The 20133-nt window shown below is 35.5% G+C and overlaps 1 protein-coding gene across 1 annotated transcript in view; it reads left to right on the top strand.

The window, feature by feature from the left end:
- The first annotated feature begins 4432 nt into the window (after positions 1–4432).
- Positions 4433–20133, top strand: part of myofl (myoferlin like) — a 33448-nt gene continuing 17747 nt past the window's right edge. The window contains exons 1-27 of the mRNA XM_079843238.1: positions 4433–4622; positions 5222–5277; positions 5365–5456; positions 9197–9305; positions 9395–9491; positions 10883–11046; positions 11124–11252; positions 11623–11685; positions 12062–12112; positions 12272–12302; positions 12473–12588; positions 12750–12876; positions 12966–13069; positions 13155–13223; positions 13404–13447; positions 14591–14673; positions 14849–14887; positions 15204–15328; positions 15579–15692; positions 15824–16001; positions 16106–16230; positions 16325–16434; positions 16832–17024; positions 17177–17332; positions 18315–18446; positions 18572–18735; positions 19424–19538. Of these exons, the coding sequence (XP_079699364.1) occupies positions 4535–4622; positions 5222–5277; positions 5365–5456; positions 9197–9305; positions 9395–9491; positions 10883–11046; positions 11124–11252; positions 11623–11685; positions 12062–12112; positions 12272–12302; positions 12473–12588; positions 12750–12876; positions 12966–13069; positions 13155–13223; positions 13404–13447; positions 14591–14673; positions 14849–14887; positions 15204–15328; positions 15579–15692; positions 15824–16001; positions 16106–16230; positions 16325–16434; positions 16832–17024; positions 17177–17332; positions 18315–18446; positions 18572–18735; positions 19424–19538 (2874 nt within the window). The 5' untranslated portion in view covers positions 4433–4534. The remainder of the gene's footprint in view (positions 4623–5221; positions 5278–5364; positions 5457–9196; positions 9306–9394; positions 9492–10882; positions 11047–11123; positions 11253–11622; positions 11686–12061; positions 12113–12271; positions 12303–12472; positions 12589–12749; positions 12877–12965; positions 13070–13154; positions 13224–13403; positions 13448–14590; positions 14674–14848; positions 14888–15203; positions 15329–15578; positions 15693–15823; positions 16002–16105; positions 16231–16324; positions 16435–16831; positions 17025–17176; positions 17333–18314; positions 18447–18571; positions 18736–19423; positions 19539–20133) is intronic.

Raw genomic sequence — 20133 nt, 5'->3', positions numbered from 1 at the left:
TATATATATATATAAATATATATATATATATATAAATAATCTATTATCATTTAATATATAATTTATCATACAATATATAAGAACTATTTAATTCGCATAGTAACCTGATTGTGGTATGGCCATTTGAAGCTTTTTAAGGACATTAAATGTATTACAGGGTGAAGAACCTTTCCCCCTCAGTCTTTATAGACTTGTTACAGAGATGTGGAGAGGATGCACTCTTCCGTTTATCTCTGAGATAAAAGTGTTCATAATGCCCTGGAGAGGAAGCAACAGCGATTGAGAGAGAGTGAAAGGTTTTTAGTGTCTGGATATTGCCCTCAGCAGCTGCAGTGGGCTTTTTGGTTTGACAAGAGACCTGTTTCATCATTTGGTTAAAATGGTTGAATAGACATGTAATCATATATTGCCTTCTGCTCTCAGTATCTATTCCATCTATCCCTGGAGCTATTCACGTGCTTTTGAAGCACTTAAATACACCAAATAAATTGCCAGACATGCATTCAGTCCAACTCTATTATGAATCTGTTCTGCACAAGAAGTTATGTCATGGACATTTAGAAGAAAATGTAAAAACAAATGCTTTAAAACTTACACGCTTAGAATATTTGCCTTGAGACACAAATGCACAATACACAATTTTGTCTGGGTTATTGAGTTTATTAAAGGGATAGTTCACCTTACTTACCCTCCAACCCTGCATGAGTTTCTTTCTCTTGATGAACAAAAGAAGATATTTTAAAGAATGCTGGTAACCAGACAGTTGACGGCCCCCATTGACTTCCATAGTAGAATAAAAATACTTTGGAAGTCAATGTCTGGTTACCAACATTCTTTAAAATATATATTTTTTGTGTTCAACGAAAGAAAGAAACTCATACAGGTTTGGAACAACATGAGGGTGAGTAAATGATGACATATTTTTAATTTGGGTGAACCCTTTAATTTATTATGTAGCTAAGTTGTCATTTACCACCATCGTCTGGTAGTTGAAGGAACTACACACACACACACACACACACACACGCACGCACGCACGCACACACATATGCCCGGTTCACTATTTGTGGGCACTCCCCAAAGACGTAATGGTTTTTATTCTGTACAAACTGTATATTCTATCCCCTTACACTAACCCTACCCCTAAACCCACCCATCATACAAAACTTTATGCATTTTTGCATTTTCACAAAAACTGTTTTCTATACGGGGACCCACGGTGACACGAGTCCCATTGCATTCAGGTTGATAAACGTACACACACACATTATAGCCAATAGACATATATGTTTCACAAAAGAAAGTCATATGGAACGTCGAGAGGGCGAGTACTAAATGATTCATTTTTGGGTAAAGTATCCATTTAAAGGAAACGTGGATTTGATTTCGCCAGTGATGCAAGATGAAAATTCGCGCCCTGAAAAACTTTGTAGTGTAACTTTTGTGGTTAATGGAACATTTGAAAACACAGATTAAGCATATTAAAGTATTGTCGTGTTTTTCCACCACTTTTAAATCGATTTGGATAAACGCTTCTCCTAAATGAATAGATGTAAATAAATGCCACCACGTGGTGGAGCTTGAGCACAGGCAGTGGCGGTTCTAGGGGGGTGGCCAGGGGGGCCGGTGCCCCCGTGTCAACAAGCCTGGCCCCCCCTCTGGCCCCCGTAAATTTGGAATCACATCGCACCAAACAATGTTCTGAAACTGGTTGCAATGTGCGTTTTTTGCTGTGGCGGTGTGTGATGAAAAGAGCACTTTATTGTGTCATAACCAATAACCAATGCAGAGAAGCAAGGAGGCTGCGCGCTGTGGCGCGCAAGTGATGTCTGTTTATGAATGATTCGTCACTCAGTCTGCATTCGCTCAAATAGTTGTAAAACGCGGGCTATAGCGGTTGCTACGCTCTTGATTATAGATAAAATAAGCTCTCTTTATACACGTTGTGTTGAATGTAACTGCACCCTTACGCAGCAGTGATAGCTACTGGAGATTAATTTTACTGACTTGACGACTTTGAATTCCATTCAGTCATTTCGTTCATTTACTGGTAGTTAAAATATATTTTTTCAATGGCTAATTTCTCCGAACACGTCCACATATGTAATCTTTGATCATATTCCGAATTAGGAAGATGCAGCCAAAGATAAATTATGACCAACGCAATGAAAGAACCGTTCATGTGCGAATATGACAGAGATAGGCATACCCGAGAAAAGATACAGAATAATGTAATTTCAGTCTTGTTCACATATAGCGAGAAATAATATTATTTTATCCAATTGTCCAGTGTTGCTTATAGAGTATTAGATGTTTGTTTTGATGTCTATGCTAACTTTGCGAAGAGTCTGCTAACAGAGAGCAGGTAGGCTACAAAACATGTAAAATAAATGGTTTAGTTTTACTTTTATAAATTGAGCATGCATGATCATATTACAGATAGGCCTACATTACTTTTCAAATAAATAAATGAACTTGAAAATGATTTTACTTCACGTGTAGAGACTGCAGATCGAGTGATACAGTACATGGCCAAATAAAAGACTTTCAATAATCTGGGAATAAAATAAAGGGTTAGTTCCCCCTAAAAGAAAATAAAAACACCTAATGTAACTCACCCTCGTGTTGTTCCAAAACCTGTATTGTTAGAATGTCGTTAACCAAACCATTTCAGTGCCAGAATGTCCATAAAATTCAAGATATGCGGCAGAAATGCCCCTGTTTGAGTTTTAGACTCAGAGCGTTTTTACACTGGGCACGTTTGTTGTGGTCCGCGTCAGAGCGCGTTCTACACCGCGAATACACCGCAGGCTCCCTCTCACTCGTATCCAAGGTAAATCATCAACACTATCATCCCTTACACATGTGTTGTATTGAACTAAATACACCGTCATCTGATAAAATGCATGCGCAGGTTACTTTTCTTGCGCACCCGAGTCTTAATCTTATATATAATACAGTCTTATGTATCCTGTTTATATATATATATATATATATATATATATATATATATATATATATATATATATATATATATATATATATATATATATATATATATATATATATATATATATATATATATATATATATATTAACAAAAGTACATATTTTGAATAGGCTATCATAATGTTTATAGTTATTTTATGTTTATTTCCATTTGTTTAGCTACGCATTTGTGTTGCCTCTATCCAAAAAAATACATATACAATGGTTATTAGCAGTTGTGTACTTTGTTTTTGATTCATTATTGCATTAAATATTATTATATTGGATCTAACTATAATTACCCAGTTGTGAATCATATGACCAGTGGATCGTCCGTGGGTGGCCAGAAAACATTTATTATAAACCAGCGGCTCGGTAGCGGACCACTGTCGGAAAAGTGGTGGCTGCCGCCGGTGGTCCGCTAGGAAAACGATGAGCAAAATGCCAGCGGGCCCCCGGTGGGCCGCCAACTTTGCCTCCAGTGGTCCGCCACTGGCCCGCTAGTCGTATTAGCTTGTTGCTTTCAAATTCCCATGAATCGCAGCACAGCTCGAGCGCAATTTGCGCAACCGAGCTCAGACTACCTCCTTCAGGCAGTCTCGAATTCAGTTCCCCTGAGCTCAGCTCACCCGGGTCCGCATGACAACTTTCACATTACCAATTATTCAAACTAAACTGCCAGTGTGAAAACGCCCTCACATTTACATCATGATATAGACTAAGCAATATAACATGAGTAACGAGTGCAATATCACACAAGTTCTGTTTTTCTACCCAGAATAGCATGAGTGCAAATGCGATAGGCCTACTGATCTTATACAACAGTTTAATAAAATAAATAAGTTATAAATGTTATAAGTTATAAATAAAATGTGTTCAACATAAGAAAGTCCTATTTGGAACGACATGGGGGTGAGTAAATGGTGATAGAATTTTCAGGTGAACTACCTAATTATCTACTGGTTAAGATAAATGTTAACGTGTGCCCCCTAAAAGCACAAGTGGCCCCTGCCTGGCCCCCATAGTTACCGTGGTCTAGAACCGCCACTGAGCACAGGTAAATTATTCAAATGTGTTGAATTTTCTTTGTGTGTAAATATATATAATATAAAGACAGAACGTAGGCTATAGAAAAGTATGCGTCGCAGAACTGCATGTTGTTTACATTTCGCTCTTGTGGATTTGGATCTTCACTGTTCATCTGCTAAATTAATTTTTTCCAGTTGGGGTTGGGGGGTTTCTCCCACTGCCACATCACCACCAGATCTACTCTGACTTTACCATATTCCGTCTAGCTCCTCAATGCAAACAATATATTAATTCTAACGAGTTAAATACAATTATAGTAAAATATGCGTTTTAACGTCAAGAGGAAAAAAGTTATCTGAGGTTCCTGTAACTGACTGTAACTTGTCCCTCCTCTCTATCAGCGTTTCTCATCTGTCTGACTGGCGCTTCCTGTGGTCCGTTTCTACTCTTGATGAAGTTCATCTATTAGCTCGATGTCATCTGTGCAAGAGTAGGCTAATTCACAACATTTGCCAACATGTTGAAGGTGGTGGTTGAATCCGCCAAAGGAATTCCTAAAAAGACACTTGGAATTCCAGATCCTATAGCAGCAATCATCTTTAAGGGTATGTGCCGTTTTTTTTATTCCTCTCAAGAGGTTTATTTGTATTTTATTTTATGTATTTTATGTTTAAAATGTAAACTTAATCATAGTTTACTGACTATAACTGACTATAACTGACTGACTATAACTGACAATTGTTAAATAACTTAAGTTGAGCAGATGAAGTCGATGCCTTTTTAAAAATAGGCTACTTATAAGATAAGGTTTTCTAAAGCAATTTAACATTTTATCGTAGTTGTCATCTTGTGTTTATGTTTGTTTACATGTAAAAGAACAGAACATTTCCTTATAAGGGATTGGAATGACCCATCATTAGGGAAAACGTGTCCCTCCCTGGCTCCCTACACTGTAAAAGTGAAAATGTGCAGTTGTTATTTCAACCTAAAATATCTTTTGGGTTTTTTGTGCAAACCTAACCTGTATTACTGCATAAAGCATATTTATCATTATAGTCCTATTAAAAATATAATATATTTATAAATGTGATGATGTTCTGAGGAACTGTGGGGATGTTACAATATGTTAATATTATAACTAATGTAGTTTGGAAGGTCATAAAATGGTCAGTTTTCTCATCAGCTTTTTAAAAATTTATTTCAGGTGAAAAAAAGAAAACAAAAACCATTGACAAAGAATTAAATCCTGTGTGGAATGAGGTCAGTACCAGATATATATTTTTCCCTTTTGTTTGGACACTAACGCTATGTCATATGGATAACCGAGATCTGATTTTGCCATTTCAGATCATCGAGTTTGATTTGAAAGGTTCTCCATTGGATTCTTCATCATTCATTGATGTCGTTGTGAAAGATTACGAAACCATTGGAAAAGACAAGTATGTGTGCATTTACCACTGATTTCCTGCATGAGCCTTTGAGTATTAATAATAAGACTAATAAGTCATAATATGGCAAGTGTGGTCAAAGAAAAGATCATTGCTTTACATTGCTGTTGGCAAAGGTGGTGTTTTACATTGGCTGAGTGGGCGTGCTTGGTTACCCTGCCTATAATTTCACACGTGCTCATTACTGTATGTACATATGATTGTAGTTGAAATCACTGCAGTGTAAATTATAAACCTAAAGGAGTCTTGTATGAGAAAGTGGAAAGGGTACTTTTGTATAAATACTTTGGTATTGGTAATGGGTTTGCAAGATTAGTTAGTGCAGAGCTAGACATGAACACCTTTAAAACTTCACTGCCACACCTAACTACCTTGTCTAAACTTGCAGTGTTATGCAGGCGAGAGAATCCAAGCAGTCAAAGTAGCACTTTAGATGATTCCTTTAAAAAGCTTCCTTACGTGAAAGTCAAACCTCTATAGCTCAGTCTTAAAGGGTTAGTTCACCCAAAAATTAAAAGTACCCCATGATTTACTCACCCTCAAGCCGTCCTAGGTGTATATGGCATTCTTCTTTCAGACAAATACAATCAGAGTTATATTAAAAAATGTCCTGGCTCTTCCGAGCTTTATAATGGCAGTGAATGTTGCTTCGTTTCCAGCGGTCAGCGGTACACGAGTCAACTTGCGCTAAAAGAGTAACCCCTGACGCTACGTTTTGTTTTGCTCTATACTCTGCGCTTCTGCGTTCGTCAATACCATAGATATACATAATAAAGGCTAGATGTCTTACGGCGGAATCTCTAACGTCATCACTGGCGGCCATCTTGTCACAGGCTGGCTCTGTGGTACCTGATGTAAGGTGAGTGATCTGCACGAACACAAATACTCTTATCTCGCTGAAATCTTGACGGATTTTCAAATGGTTTAGTTTCTTACAAATGTGAATTCTGAATGCTTGAACAAATTATGAATCATTATTCATAAGTATGCAGTGTCATAACTACATCTCTGACGTTTATAACAAACCAAACAGTTTGAAAATTGGTAGAAAATTGAGCAAGTTATGGTTATTTAAAAAGTACATGCACCATTAAAACGCAATGTTACGAGTGAACGAGCTGACTGTGACAAGATGGCCGCCAGGTGCGGTGGACGTCGACCTCCATTGGCCAGCAGTGCGGACGAGACATCTAGCCTTTATTATGTATATCTATGGTCAATACCCATGCGTTAAGGGTTCAAGGGTCAAGGGTTACTCTTTTAGCGCAAGTCAATCGCGTACCGCTGACCGCCGGAAGAGTTAATTTAGTCTATAAAGTTTTAAATATGGATATTTTTCTCACACAAACGCCCCCCCGGAGCCGCGTGGAGCAGTTTTATGATGGATAGATGTACTTTTAAGGACTTAAAAAACGAAGCAACATTCACTGCCATAACGCTTGGAAGAGCCAGGATATTTTTTAATATAACTCTGATTGTGTTCGTCTGAAAGAAGAATGTCATATACATCTAGGATGGCTTGAGGGTGAGTATATCATAGGCTAATTTTCATTTTTGGGTGGACTAACACTTTAAACTAGTGAACATTTGGTTTGGTTCAGAAGGCAGTTTTCCTTCCATGTGGCAAGTTTTACTTTGCAAAGTCTGCCACGATAATGAACTTTCCATGAGTCATGCAGCTGACTTCTCCTTGACGTTTTTTTTTTTTTTTAGTTTGCAGAGTCTCATACACGTCTCATACACACCACACTTGCTGGAGTTTGTATTATTTGTTGCCACAGGCTAGAGAGTAACCTAGCAACAAATTTGGAAAAAAGTAAACTTGTGAAAACTTGTTGGCAGACTACCTTAATCACCGATGTATTTACAGGCAATGATGAAATATGCTTTTTTTTAATTCACAAAGGCCTTTTGCCTTATTTAGGAATTTAAAATAGCTTTTGTAGAGGAATTAATTTGGATGAAATTTAGGAAGTATCATATATTATTCATGACTCATAGGTAAATCATGTGCATAGTTTCCCATCTCTTTTGGTCTGGGCCTGTGTCAAGTCCGTTTCTGCAGTGTTTGACAAAGGAAATGCCAGCAGATATTTTTGACATAAAAAAAAAAGAAACAGTTGAGATTGCATTTACTGAATATTTAGTTTTTAAATATACCAGAATTGTGTTCCAGAATAGACAAGCTAATGCCAGTGATAATGTACAGTCATCAAAAACTCTGACAGGGCCATAACCCTGTTGTTGTATGGTTTATTTTGTGATCATGATAGATGTATTCCATGTATTACACAACATGCAGGTTAATCTTCATATGATGTTGAGTCTTGTCCACATGGTGAATGTATCAGCTGCGAATGCGTGACAGGGTGCGCCTGTTACCAATGTGTATGCTTGTGGTGTAAACTATTTATATTACACTCTTACTCACTTAACATTGTGTGTGTCTTCACTGAAGTTGTAGAAGTTGTAAGTAAAGTCAGGCATTACAGAACAGTTGTGCTCTAATGCATCCCCCCTCTGAAGTTGCTGTATTTATCCCCTCTGCCTGGCACACAAGTCCCTGGCCTAGTGTAATTGCTTCCAGATGTTTCCTCCCCCCCCCCCCTCTGCTTCCTTCTCAGTGCTTTACAACATATATATATATATATATATATATATATATATATATATATATATATATATATATATATATACGCTTTTGGATCTTCTGTAAAACAGCCAGTTGTTAAACGGGACATGGACAATGTAGACATACTTTATTAACGTTTATAGCACAATTCATTCGACATCAACAAATGATTGCACATTATTCTTTACAGTGAAGCAGTATTATAGAAAATGCTACAATAAGTGCCTCTCTCACAGCAAAATTGTATTTACACTTACATTCAAAAGTTGCCTTTAGGCAACAAATTAATATTTGTATTTATTAAGAATGCATTAAAATTGATTAAAAGTGACAGTAAAGACATTTATCATTTTACAAAAGATTTCTATTTCAAATCAATGCTGTTGAAGGAAACAGATTTTTTTTAAATCTCTGTTTACACAACAATATCAAGCAGGACAACCTTTTGAAATATTGATAATAATAAGATAATAATAAATGTTACTTGAGCACCATATCAGCATATTGGAATGATTTCTGAAAGATCATGTGACACTGAAGACTGGAGTAATTCATAAACAAAGAAATTATCATTTCTAGTTAAAGACAAAAACCGCCACTGCAAGATTTGAGTAATTTTTGAAGGAATTTTAGATTCAGACATGTTTTATAAATGTTGCGGCATAATTATAATAGGGATGTATTAATAAAGGGATGCTGTTTCATTCTAGACATCCGCATTTGCCTCATGTTGAAATTTGGTGGTTGAGCCCACCCAAGATAAGTCCTGTTGCTGTGCCAGAATGATTCACCGATTCACCAGCCATTGCAAAATTACAAATGGTCTCTTTCAGGTGTCTTTGTGAGATCTTATTCAGAGTTTTAACTGAGAAAAGCTGAAGTGAAACCGAATAATGCAATCTACGTTATCCCCCCTATTTTTGATTTTAAGTAGTGAAACAACGTCAAAGGAACAGTGTTTGAACGTTTTCATAATGTAATGATATACTCTATATGCAACAGTACCAACAAAAGTACAGAGTTGCATAAACACAATATCTAATTTGTGTGAAAATGAAGTTTGCTTCCCTGATTAGTATTGTTCTCTTCTGCTTTCTAGATTTATTGGTTCTGCAAAGGTCTATCTTAAAGAACTGGCTGCTGGTCAGACCAGATCTCTTCCATCCAAGAACATTCCTCTCATTAATGAGAAGAAACAGGAAATTGGGGTAATTTTTTTTTTACAGTATGGATCGACTAAAATAAAACTAGTTATGAAAAATCTTTTAACTGTATTTCTCTGCATTTACTACTTTAGGCAACTATCAATTTAACAATTGGTTATGAGCCTCCTGCAAGTACCGTCCCAAACCCAAATGATCAGAACATCGGAGATGCCCACACTGGAGATACAGGTTATTTTGATCCTTACATCTTACTGGCCTACATATGTTGTTCTTCTTTTGTGAACCAGTTGAGATAGACTACACTACAAAGCTGCAGGAAGACTGTAGGTATTTGTGTTTACATACAGTATGGAAATGATTGATGCAAATGAGAGACAGAAAATGGATCAGCCAAAAACAAAAAGGACGCTGCTACATTGAGTCTTTGTGCCTAACAATAATAATGAACTAAAAAACTAAGTAATTCAGAAATTATTACAATATTATATAAAGTACCTATACAGTATTCAGCATCTTGGCAGGGCTTTGTTATTTGAAGTCAGCAAAAGTCATTTATATCTAGAAGTCTTAAAGGTACAGTAGCAAAGACATCCTGTCTGAGTGAGGATGAAACCTGAATGGGGGGGGGGGGGGGGGGGGGCTAAATACGTAGTACAGAATATGACCCCTTTAATTAACCCAAATATTTATTTATTATATATGATATTATATTATGAATATGTATTAATATATTAATTATTAAATAATACATAATATTAATGTTTATTGTTTTTATGTGTTATTTTTATATATTTATTTATGTATGTATATCCCTCTGGTGCTGTTCGGTCATTTTTGACCGAAAAATGTTAAGTTTAGTTTTTTCTTCTTCATCGGTACGGTATGAAACGTGGTAAAGGTTTTGGCACTTGCTGTAGGAGCACAAAAAAGTCATGTACATGAATTGAAAAGGTTAAATGGTCCTGAACAAAATTGTCACACTTGTATTGTTTATGGTCAAAATGACCGCATTGGAAATGAATGGGAGACAAATTTCATCTATTGGAAACGTTTGGTACTGCGCCCAAACAATACTAGTCTTACTGAAAGCTCATTTTTTGAGATATCAACCTCAAATTTGGAGCACATTTGGAGCTTGTTAAGATTTATGGCTTTTTAGATTTTCTCTCAATTTAAGAGTAAAACATGATATGAAAAATATATATTTCATATTAAAATTGAAAATTGTATTTTTGTGCACTTTTCATAACAATAAATGTAAAATTGTATCTCTTTTTTCACTTAAGTAATAATATGGCAAAAGTCATCTTAAAAGTCATCCAAACATAAGTCTGTGCTCAAAAAGTATAAATAAATGGATAATAACTACTGCATTATCATAAATATAATTTAGTACAATAAAATTCCCTTAAAAACTAATATTAAATAAAAAAACATTACCAAACTAAATTAAACTAAAAGACACATGGACAGTACTAGAGGGATATATATATATATATATATATATATATATATATATATATATATATATATATATATATATATATATATATATATATATATATATATATATATATATATATATATATATACTGTATATCTGTTGTCTTTGCTTTTAGTTGGTGAAGAGGAGAAAGGTGTTGATAGTGATGAAGATGCAGGTGATGTGGGCGAGCCAGGGGCACCTGGAGTTTCTCCCTCTGGACAAAAAGACTCAAAAAAGGTGGTTCGTACAACTCGGAAGCGGCAAAAAACTCTGGCCAATAAACCCCAAGATTTCCAGGTATGTGTTCTTATTGCTAAATGTGTCATATCTGAAAGGTTGGTGAGCTTTAATCCATTAACATTATTTGCACTTAGATACGTGTTCGAATAATTGAGGGTCGACAGTTACCTGGCAATAACATAAAACCTGTCACCAAAGTAAGTGTGTGCGGACAGACACACAGAACAAGGATTCGAAGAGGAAACAATCCGTTCTTTGATGAGGTATTTTGGTTTTCATTGATCCTATATGACTTCCTGTAAAAAAAAAAATAACACATATTACCTTGTTTTTCCTAGACTAGAGAGAAACCTTTCTTTCTCTGGACTGTTTCATGAATTTGTCGGCTCAGCTTCACTCTGCACCTGTTTTTGCTAAAAACCTCTTGGCCCACTTCCTTCTTCTTGTCCTGATATTTCTGTCGCTTTCACACTTGCCTCAGTGAGTCTACAATCTATTAATTTCACACAAATGTCCGGTCGAGGCGTCTTTAACCACAAGTGCTGTTTCTTTTCTCATGTCATGGCTAGTGATATTTACTTTTTTGTCTACTGTGTTGTGAATATGATTTGATTTACATTGCTGTTTCCACAGATTTTCTTCTACAATATCAACATGCTGCCTTCTGAGCTTTTTGATGAGAGCATCATGATCCGGGTAAGATGGGTCTTGACAACACACAAGAAGACATGTTCCTTGAGTAGCATTCTATCAACCAACCCTTGCCTAATGGTCAAATCTAAGGACTCTGATTGGTTGAAAACAATGTTGTTTCTGGATCAACACAGGATGAGGATCAAGTAACATGTCTGCTTGTGCAAATCTAATTAAATAAATATACGTATTTTAATCTCATTTTAAAATTGCTGCTGAGAGAGTTTGCACTTTACTCTTTTCTAGTTCATTGACTATGGCTTCAGCTTTTTTATTGTATGTCTAATAATATATATATATATATATATATATATATATATATATATATATATATATATATATATATATATATATATATATATTTCTCTCTTAATTCTAGGTGTATAATGCCTACTCCCTGAGAGCAGATAGTCTTATGGGAGAGTTTAAGGTACACTTTCATATAATCCACACAATCCTAATGTCATTTGAATATTTACTCATGGCTTGGTTATAATCATAATATCTAATCCATATCAAGTATTTTTGAAAAATGCTTTGATGTTTGAGTATGTGTCCTTACAAACTCTTTCAAACACTGTTTTAACAGCTGGATGTTGGCTATGTCTATGATGAGCCTGGTATGTGAAGAGTTTGGCTGTTGGATTACAAACTGTTATATTGTGCTATGCAACACAATTACTATTTGTGTAATGGTTAAACAGTTTAAGCTTTGTCACACATTACATATTCATATTTGTGTAATGTTTATTTTTTATTTTTTATATAACCTGTGGTGTGTCCCTAACAGGCCATGCAATTATGAGGAAGTGGCTGCTGCTAAGTGACCCAGATGACTCTATTTCTGGAGCCAGAGGTTACTTGAAAGTCAGCATGTTCATAGTTGGCACCGGAGATGAGATTCCGGTAAGTTCACTCTGAAAATTTTAAAGAATTGTCATGCAATTTCAGGAACAGTTAGCTCTGTTTTACAACTGGCATGTCAGAGCCAAGAGTCTGACATATACTGCGGTTGCACCTCAGGCGACCTGAGTTTGAGTTAACTTTTTGATCAAATTGGTGGTCAGGTGGAAAAGCGTGAAGCCAGTGAGGAACAGGATGACATTGAAAGTAACTTGCTGCTGCCAGCTGGAGTCGCTTTACGATGGGCTACGCTGAGTCTGAAAATCTACCGTGCTGAGGACATGCCACAGAGTAATCATGACAGCAACACACCACTGCAATTCTATATACTGCCATTTCTATTCTCATAGTAAGTAACATGCTACTTTTGTCATGTTCAGTGGATGATGCATTTGCCCAGACGGTAAAGCACATATTTGGCGGAACAGATGAAAAGAAAAATTTGGTGGATCCTTTTCTAGAAGTCAATTTTGCCGGCAAAAAGGTAAAAACAAAAAAGGATAGATCTTTATTGTTTTAGAATTGGACTGATTGGTAAAGGATAGTGATGACTTGCTTCTTTTTTTAAGGTATGTACAAAGATTGTAGAGAAGAATGCCAATCCAGAGTGGAATCAGCTGATTCACATGCAGGTTAAGGTAGGAAGGGTGATAACCTGGTACTACGTTAATAAAAGTGAATACATATAAAATTCAAGCAATTCAATTGTGACATTTTCCATGTAAAATAACTATAATGCTTTTTAGAACAGTGGAAGTCTAACATACAGTACACAAAATGGGTGAATAGCACAATATCTTTTTAATCTTTCCTTTTAGTTCCCATCAATGTGTGAACGTATCAAACTCACTGCCTTTGACTGGTAAGTTCTTTATATGACTAATAATTTTAAAGAGCTGACATATATATATAGCTGATATATATATATACACTACCATCCAAAAGTTTGGGGTCTGTAAGATTTTTCAAAAATGTTTATGCTCACCACAACTGCATTTATTTGATCAAAAAATACAGTGAAAACGGTAATATTGTGAAATATCATTACAATTTAAATTAAGTGTTTCTATTTTAATATATTTTAAAATGTATTCCTGTGATGGTAAATATATGTGTAGATTTTTTTCAGGATTTTCTTTGATGGATAGAAAACTAAAAAAAACTGCATTTATTTAAAATAGAAAACTTTTAGTACCCAGTAAGATTACACTTTATTTCGATGGTCCACTTTAGACATTCTAACTATAAGTAACTTGGTAACACTTTACAATAAGGTTCATTAGTTAACATGAACTAATAATGAACTGGACTTAATGTTAATGTTAATTTCGACATTTACTAATGCGTTATTTAAATCTTGTTAACATTAGCTAATGCACTGTGAACTAACATGAACTAATCATGACCAGCTGTATTTTTATTAGCTAATGTTAACAAAGATTAACTAATGCTGAACAGAGGTGTTGTTCATGGTTAGTTCATGTTAACTAACCATTAACATGTTAACATTAACCAATGTTAACTAATACAACCTTATTGTAAAGTGTTACCAGTAACTTAACTAACTCTCATTAGAGTATTAGTAGACTGTTAAGTTAGGGTTTGGCTTAGTAGAATAAGTCGGCATGTAGTTTCAAAGTTACTTATAGTCAGTCTGTTAGGGGAGCATCAAAATAAAGTGTTATCAGATATTAAACACTCTACTGTCTAATACTCTAATCTGGTAGTTGAAATGTAGTTGTTAAGTTACTTATAGTTAGTAGAATGACTAAATGGATGATCAAATTAAAGAGTTACCCATTGTTAAAGTTTTGAACAGTAGTGTATAATCATAAATATACTGTATGTTGGTGTTGTGACCTACCAGTCGGTTAACATGCATATTGAGATGTGATGCTCATGTCAAATTTCCCAATCCTGCTGTCCCCTGCTTCTCTCCATCGTTTCCTGTCCTCTCTAGTCAAAATACTATTTTCTTCATATATTTGACACTTTTCTTTGACAGGGATCGGCTGTCAAGGAACGATACTATTGGGACCACCTACCTTAATCTGACTAAAATAGCATCATCTGGGGGGGAAATTGAGGGTACAGTAAAATTCTTTGTTTGTGTCTTATGAGGTGCAGGTATGAATTAATATAGATTTTACTGAAGAATATTAATGCAAAATATAAACACTACAAACTTTATTTTAAAATAGCAAACTTTCAAGTTCACTTTTTAACAATATGCATCCTATCTAAAACTCAATTTCTTTATCAGAATCACACTCAGAAAATGGACAGCCTCCTTCCTTTAATGGTATTGTGAATCTTATGGCTTTTAATATTATTTAATTGAATTTTTTTAATTTTTTTAATTGTATTATTTTAGATTTAATGTTCATCATTTTACATATCAACTTCAGGCTCCAAAGATTTTGAATTTGACATGTCTGTTTTGCGATTTATGTACTGTACTTCACCTTTAATCCATTTGCTTTATGCTATCAGTTAAAACCGGATGTTGATTCATATTTCTAATATAATAAAATATCTATATTCATGTGTTTAAGTTTCAGTTGTTTTGTGTTGATTTATTAGTGATCTAGAAGAATCTCTAACCAATTCTTTTTCAGTGGACACCACAGAAGCTGAGGTTGGCTTTCTTCCAGCTTTTGGGCCTTGTTATATTAACCTTTATGGAAGTCCAAGAGAATTTACTGGCCTACCTGACCCATATGAGGATCTGAATTACGGCAAGGTTAGTGTTGTAAAGGAAAATGCTATTGGTGAGAGCTATGATATGGAACATAATAAATACTGGCCAAACCCAGAAACAATCTTAGAAGGAAAACATCTTGACTTTGAAGATAATATTGTTATGCAGTGTTTGCTTTGCAGAAAAAATGAGCAAACAGTACATGCAGCCATTCTACATTCACACCGCCAGTTGTCTGTTGCACAATCTGTGGTAGTTTTCAGAGCTGTTATTCAAGGTCTATGTGTCTCAGGGTGAAGGGGTGGCTTATCGGGGAAGGGTTCTGATCGAGCTTTCCACTCAACTGGATGACAAAACTGACAAAAAAGTGGAAGACATTTCAAACGATGACATCTTGGTGGCACAGGTAACAGCAAGCATTTTCCACTCTGTTGCATCGTGGAATAAACTTTCATGTAAATAGTAATATGATATCACAATCATTATTTTTGCAGAATAGAATTCCAAATTTGTGTTTTATGTACTTTTTCTGTGCAGAAGTACCAGCGGAGAAGGAAGTATTCCTTATGTGCCGTGTTCCATAGTGCCTGTATGCTTCAAGAACCTGGAGAGCCTATTCAGTTTGAGGTCAGCATTGGAAACTATGGAAATAAACTGGACTCTACATGCAAACCTCTGGCCTCCACTACTCAGTATAGCTGTGCTGTTTTTGATGGTGAGTTTCTCATAATAGCAGTAGCCATAACAGATACAAACAGTCCAAACTTGCGACCCTGAGACCTGCATTTTTTTTTGGTAATATTTTTTGTTTTCCCACAGGAAATCACTATTATTACTTGCCCTGGGCTGATTCTAAGCCGGTTGTTATCCTCACATCTTTCTGGGAGGACATAAGTCACCGTTTGGATGCGGTGAACATCATTCTCTACATTACTGACCGACTGGTACGATTTTAATGCATTTTCATGCCATGCAGTGATTTAAAAAAACAGATAAATGATTCAGAGCAATAACATATTTTTATGCCTCTTTCCTTAGCAATCCAACATCATCTCTCTGAAGATGGCCATCATGGCTAAAGTGTCTGACTCTCGCCTAGCTGAAAATTGGCTGAAACTTATCACCCAACTCATCGATGACCTTTCCAGGTAAAACCCAGAGGGTAAACTTTCTTATCGCCCTCTTTTTATTATTACTTACAATTGCCCTTGGAGCAAGTACTGTTGTTTCAACAACAAAATTACTAACAAAAATGATTTTTTTTTTAAATGTCAATGATAACGAAGACAAGATGAAACAGATAATAATAATTGCACAGTTCAATGCATTTAATGCAAAAGTCTCTAAAATACAAATAAAAACAATTTTCATAAACTATTTGTGATATCAGTTAAAGTAAAATGGACTAAAATGAATAAATATGACTGAATTAAAACAAAAAAACTAAAAATGAACAGTGCCTTGTGACTAACTTTATTATTGACATGTGATTAAATTGATGCTGAATCTGATGACATGTGATTAACTTGATGCTGTTGCAATTAGTTACAAGGTACCAGATTTGGAGGGCAAGCCCAATCTGACAGCGCTTGATATTCAGATCAAGAATCTACGTAATAAAACCATGGCCAGTGTCAAAGAGGCAGCCATTCGCATGAGGGAGGAGGCTGTCGATGTTAGAGCCACAATGGCTGATATAGAGGACTGGCTGGAGCGACTACAGCAGATCACAGAGGAGGTTTGACACTGCCTCATTAGACACTAATCTAATTCTATTGAATGCTTTTAAGAGTTTGTAAGCAGAAGAGAATGTTGTATATTAATGAATCATTAATGTGCATAATCATTAACCCTTGAACATTAACATGTTTGCTTAAATTCACAACACAGCCTCAGAACAGTATGCCTGATGTCATCATATGGATGCTGAGAGGGGAGAAGCGTGTGGCCTATGCCCGCATCCCAGCCAATCAGGTGCTCTACTCCACCCACAGCGAGCAAGCCGCCGGCAAGTACTGCGGCAGGACGCAAACCATCTTCATGCAGGTAGAAAGGATGATTTTAGAATTTAGATTTGTGGCACAACATAAGGGTAGTTGACACATGTCCATCATTTCAGGTTTTTATATATATATATATATATATATATATATATATATATATATATATATATATATATATATATATATATATATATATATATATATATATATATGTAAAATGTACACAAATATGTCAAAAAATGCGAGTCTCCCAGTAAACATAGTCGGTTATGTCTTAAATGAATGTAATAAACGAAAGAAAATGCATATGTACAGAATGTATTGTTATATGGGATCCATGCATTCGGTCTTAAAGCCTAATATGTCTCCTGTTGTCTGTTTTTTAGGTTAAAAAAACTCTTATACTCTTAAGAATATCTTTTGTAACTTTAATCAGGATTAATCTTCGCTTAATCTTTACAGTGAAGACTATGCAGTGTTGTTTTACATTTGATTAGCCTAATTTATCCATTATAATATTAAAGTACAAATTTATAAAGTAAATTACAATGTTCAAAAATAAAAAAATTATAATTTTTGATGAAAGCAAAGACTCGCCAGATCGTCTGACTTTTATAAATTTAAAAACATTTTTGTACTGTAAGAAAAAATGTGTACACTGCAAAAAATGCTCTTCTTACTTAGTAATTTTGTCTTGTTTCTATGTCATTTTACTTATCTAGTATATGCACCTTGATTTAAGAATTTTTAGATATTTGAACTGGAAACAAGAAAAAAATACTAAATAAGAAGAGCATTTTTTGCAGTGTAGCTATGTATTTGACAACATGTTATGAATGATATCTTATTTTTAATTATAAGCTTAGAAGCCCTTGAACTTACTGAGAAAGAAAAAAAACTAAATAAAATTAATTTTGATTAAATCAAGAGAGTAGTGTGTAAGAGATAGCAGTAAACGGACATGCAGACAATCCCAGTTTGAGTCCAGCTCACATTTCCCAATCCTGTTCTTCCATTGTTTTTAGTACCCAATGGACAAAAACAAAGGTCTCAAGATCCCTGTACAGCTGCGTGTGAACATGTGGTTGGGTCTGTCTGCACATGAGAAAAAGTTCAACAGCTTTGCAGAGGGCACATTCAGTGTGTATGCAGAGATGGTTAGTAAAAGTGGACACTGAAGTGAAACATATACAGTAACATTGAAATATCTGTGTTGTGTTGTGCTGTGTTGTGTGGAACTTCCTTTAACAACATTGTATCGCTCTCTGTTCTCCTGTGTTAGTATGAGAACCAGGCTCAGGTTTTTGGGAAGTGGGGGACCACGGGACTAGTTGGCCGCCACAAGTTTTCAGATGTGACGGGAAAGGTGAAACTGAAGCAGGAGCGTTTCATGCCGCCCCGGAGCTGGGAATGGGAAGGAGACTGGTTCATTGACCCTGAGCGCTGGTGAGCTGATGATAACTGCAAAGTATACAATGCGATATATGAATCATCATGGAGCATCATTACTCCAGTCTTCAGTCACATGATCCTTTAGAAACCAGTCTAATATGCTGATTTGGTACTCAGGAAACATTATTATCAATGTTGAAAACAGTTGTACTGCTTATAATATTATATTTTATAATTATAATATAATTGTATTATCAGATTTCATTGATAAATAGAAAGTGTAAAAGAACAGCGTTTATTTGAAATCTTTTGTAACATTATAAATGTCTTTAATGTCATGTTTAGTTTAATGCATTGCTGAATAAACCTTTTTTTTAACAAAGACAAAACGTACTGACCCCAGACTTTTGAGCGGTAGTCAATGTAATTAGTGACTCTGTGGCATAAGTAAAGTGGGTTAGATTCTATTCTGCTTTACTAGCACACAATCAGAGGAAACTGCAGTAGCTTGGCATACAGCCGTAGTTGGCCCTGCTGTAACATAAACATAGTCTATCTGCCAAGCTCTCTCTGCTTTGTGTTATATTGTCAGCTCATTTTTCATTCTCCAGGGCCTCTTATACTTACCCCACTCCCTACCCGTACTCATGTCATGTCATGGCCTTGGCTTAGTGTTTGTTTGAGTGTTGTGTGTGTTATGAATAAATGTGTCACTAAAGCCCCACCTGTGTGCTTGACTCAGTCTGCTTACAGAGGCTGATGCAGGTCACTCTCAATTCACTGATGAGGTCTACCAAAACGAAACTCGCTTCCCTGGTGGAGAATGGAAACCTGCCGGCGAACCTTTCACTGATGTGGTGAGAGAACAAGCACTGAACAGTGAAGAAAGCACCATCCAGTATCACATCCAGCATGTTCATTTGAGTTTTTAATATAGTTTGAAATTTGAATATAGTATGGAAAGTGAAGTGTGTACCTTTTCCCAACTTCCTGTGGCCACAACTACAATATCTCTCATTTAGATCACTAGGTGGTAACACTATCGATGGTGCAAGTTTTTGAAAGGAGTAATTAACCCAGAAATGAAAATTCTGCCATTATTGACTCATCCCAATTTCAAACCCAATTTATGATTTTCTTGCTTCTTTGGAACACAAAGGGGTGGTTTTTGGTCACCCTTTATAATATAATAAAAGTAATGACTGGGACTTCAAGCTCAAAAATGTAGAAAAGCAAGGTAAATGTATCATAAAACATATTCCCTACAACCATATGTGGTGCCTTATGATAGCTTTATATGATGAACATCTGCTTAAGTTGGTTAGTTCATGAGATAAGCAGTGATGTATAATTCATGAATGAATCATTCATTTTAGTCAGATCTTTAGATTCATTTTAGTCAGTTGATCTAATTAGAATGATCTGTTTTTTTAGTGATCAGTTTGCAGCGGT

Source organism: Gobio gobio (assembly GCF_949357685.1).
Source record: "Gobio gobio genome assembly, chromosome: 18".
Lineage (NCBI taxonomy): Eukaryota > Metazoa > Chordata > Actinopteri > Cypriniformes > Gobionidae > Gobio > Gobio gobio.
Note: the sequence above shows the minus strand (reverse complement) of the source record. Positions and strands in the feature narration are given on the sequence as shown.